The 3,083-nt window shown below is 34.9% G+C and overlaps 1 protein-coding gene across 3 annotated transcripts in view; it reads right to left on the bottom strand.

Annotated features, from left to right (window-relative positions):
- Nucleotides 1–2,621, bottom strand: part of caprin1a (cell cycle associated protein 1a) — a 16,577-nt gene extending 13,956 nt beyond the window's left edge. For all 3 annotated transcript variants that reach the window (XM_016502355.1, XM_016502354.1, XM_016502353.1), the window contains exons 1-4: nucleotides 2,499–2,621; nucleotides 1,668–1,799; nucleotides 841–903; nucleotides 648–734 (exon numbers count right to left, since the gene is read on the bottom strand). In XM_016502355.1, coding sequence (XP_016357841.1) covers nucleotides 648–734; nucleotides 841–903; nucleotides 1,668–1,799 — 282 coding nt within the window. In that variant the 5' untranslated portion in view covers nucleotides 2,499–2,621. The remainder of the gene's footprint in view (nucleotides 1–647; nucleotides 735–840; nucleotides 904–1,667; nucleotides 1,800–2,498) is intronic.
- Nucleotides 2,622–3,083: the final 462 nt, after the last annotated feature.

Consider the following 3,083-nt stretch of genomic DNA (forward strand, 5'->3'; position numbering starts at 1 on the left):
GACTCCTCTATCTATCATATGTTGCTACCTTCATTACTGTGCTATACATTTAAAAGAAATGTCTTTTAATTTTATAGTTTATATTTATATATAAATACATTTACTTGTTTTCATTAATGTATTTTACAACAATACAGAGAGCAATGTGTAACATTTTACCAGATTTAGTCCTACACTTATTCACTTTTATTTGTTCCCCACTAAATAATGTTATTTCACTAAATGTTTAGATTTGATAAAATTGTGCACTCATGATTTTTCTAGAATAAATTTGCTTCTAAATTATCCACTAACCTAGTTTATAATAGTATTTTTGTCATAGATTATTATATATTTTTTTCATTTGTTATTTTTCATTAAAATGAAGTGGTCTATATTTAGTAGATTGTGTTTAACACACAAAAAAGTGACGATCAGGTCAACACAGGAGTATAGAAATTCTACACTGATTAAAAAAATAAAAAAAAAACTGCACTGGTATTGGATCGGAATTGGCTGATACTCAGAATTTTCTGGATCGGATCGGAAAAAATGGCATCGTTGCATCCCTAGTAAAAGTGAATGTAGATGCTGAGATGAAACTGAGGCTGGGCGCCAAGTACAAAACAGGGTCATGTCAGGTAAACTTCGATAACAAACACACATACCTCCACATTTAAAGCCAGGAAGCTCTTCTGCAACTCATGGGCAAAGTCCAAGTTGTGAGCCACCTCTGGAGCTTTAGATAAAGCCTCCTGCACATATGAAACAAGAAAGCATATGTATTTATTACAAAAAGGAACAGCTGCTGATATGTGTGCGCACAGAGGGCTAGAATTGAACAGAATATAGTGCACATACCAGCTGATCCTGGTTGAGACATTCTCCTTTGTTCTTCCTTGTCTGGTAATCATCCAGCTTGCTCTTAACAGAGAGTTTGCTCATATTAATGGTGATGAGTGGAATGCAGATTAAAATGTAAATTACACATAACTGATCAGATGCAAGTATCTTTGTCAAGCTGACACAATTTATGCCATTTATACTACTGAGCAGTCCGTTTTCACACTGTATTACAGGTTGAGGCTCATAGTAAACGAATAAACACCAGTCATGTACTATTTTTTATAAGCATTCATTAAACTTTATTAGACTAAAATTACAGAAACTCAATGCTTTAAGAATACAGTCTTAAAGTACAAAACAAAAAATTTTAATTCACGTTCTAATTTTAAAAGCATTACTGACATGTACTGTATGACGCTATAACATCAGCTAAAAAGTATTAAGAAAAACAATTGATGGTAGATTTCCAAGTGAAATAGGATAATCAATGTTGAGAAAAAATGGATGAGATGGGAATTAAATTATCTTATCTAAATGGGCCATTTCATACTACAAATGGAGCCAGTTATTGCAGTTGATTGTGGTGATCAACTGACCTACAATAAACACTTTTATAAAGGAATCTCAATAGACACAATGGATGCTCAATGTCCATTAAATCAATCATTATTTGCTGTAATTGCCTAAATATTTTATGATAATCTGTATTATATTACTGGATCAAATACTGGCAAGATTTTTAGTGAAGCTTTTGATGAAACACTGATAAACTGTGCACAATAATCCCAGGACTGGTGTATATAAATAGGGTCAAGCCTGATTTCACGTTAACAATGAGTTACCTTTTTCTTTTCCATGTTGCGAACCTTCTTGTCAATTACACCAAGTACTTGCTTGAGGGCTTCAGAAGGCGCAAAGGCCAAATCCGGACTGGAGGAGTGAACAGCATTGTCGCCAGTGGTCACTGATGGCATCTGTATAGATAAAGCCAAAAAAATTGTGTTATCATTTTGCTCAGATGACAAAGAAATTAAGATTTGTCATAGAATTACCTACATAATGCATATGCATGAAAATCAATCATATTTAATCCAAAGATGTTCATGATACTAACTACACAGGTCAAAAAGAACCAGATTTACCTCTTGTAAAACTCAAACCTAAACCTGCTTTTACGGTCCTGAGAGCAAACAAAGGTCTATCAGTTATCTCAACTGAAGACTCAAAAACCACATCTGTCTGGGATGAACCTCAATTTTCTCAATACATCAATTCTGACATAAACTAATTGACATTCAAGCACAATAGAGCAGAAAGAGAACGACATATTTGCAGCATATTAAGTGTAAATCGGCGTAACATTAAAAAGATTTTAAGTCTAGCAGACTCAAATTTGTCTTCTTGGCCGGATGGTCAGACTGCTGGGCAGCAGCACATCCCTGGAGCTCTATTAGCTGCACGTATGAACACACAAAAGGACTGAGCGATCGGCCATCACATAGCACACAGACGTAAACATATAAACACAAAAGTGTTGTTAGAGAATCATACTTTAATCGCGTGCTATTAGATTCTCTAAGTTAGCGGACTGTGAGTCTTAGCAGCTAGCTCGAGCTGGTCGTCGCTTTCATGGATGCAGAACATTGACAATTCTTATGATGGTAGCGTCTTACCTTTACCTTCAATGTTTTGAAAGATATATTTGTATGATGCAGTTGGATTTCAGTGTTTTAGGTGTTATTTTCTGAACTCCAACAGCTCCGCGAGTTTCGTCTTAACAATGCAGAAGCGCTGAAGGACCCTTATAGCTGTCTGTGTTTGTGCCTGAACTCATCTTTTCTTCTTCTTCTTCTTCTTTTGGTTTTATGGCGGGTTGCGAACCAACTTCATAGGTGCATACCGCCACCTACTGTGATGGAGTGTGAATTCATTGATCAATTTCTTAATTTTCCATGCAAATCCTTTACCTGAACTCATCTCCAAAAGCAAATAGATTTATAAATAAGTTGACTCTTTTGTTCAAATATTATATATATATATAATTTGTCAGATATTTATCTCCCCAACTGCATGCCGAGCCTGTCCCACTGACGAACAGTTCGTGGTTGTATACATTTTTAAATAAATACTCCGTCATAAATATTACATATTTACATTACATATTATTACATATACATATCTATAGAATAATTTACAGAACATGAACACAAAACGAATCTCTCTCTCTCTCTCTCTCTCTCTCTCTCTCTCTCTCTCAC

This window comes from Sinocyclocheilus anshuiensis, unplaced genomic scaffold (assembly GCF_001515605.1).
Source record: "Sinocyclocheilus anshuiensis isolate Anshui unplaced genomic scaffold, SAMN03320099.WGS_v1.1 scaffold1099, whole genome shotgun sequence".
In the NCBI taxonomy this organism is placed as follows: Eukaryota; Metazoa; Chordata; class Actinopteri; order Cypriniformes; family Cyprinidae; genus Sinocyclocheilus; species Sinocyclocheilus anshuiensis.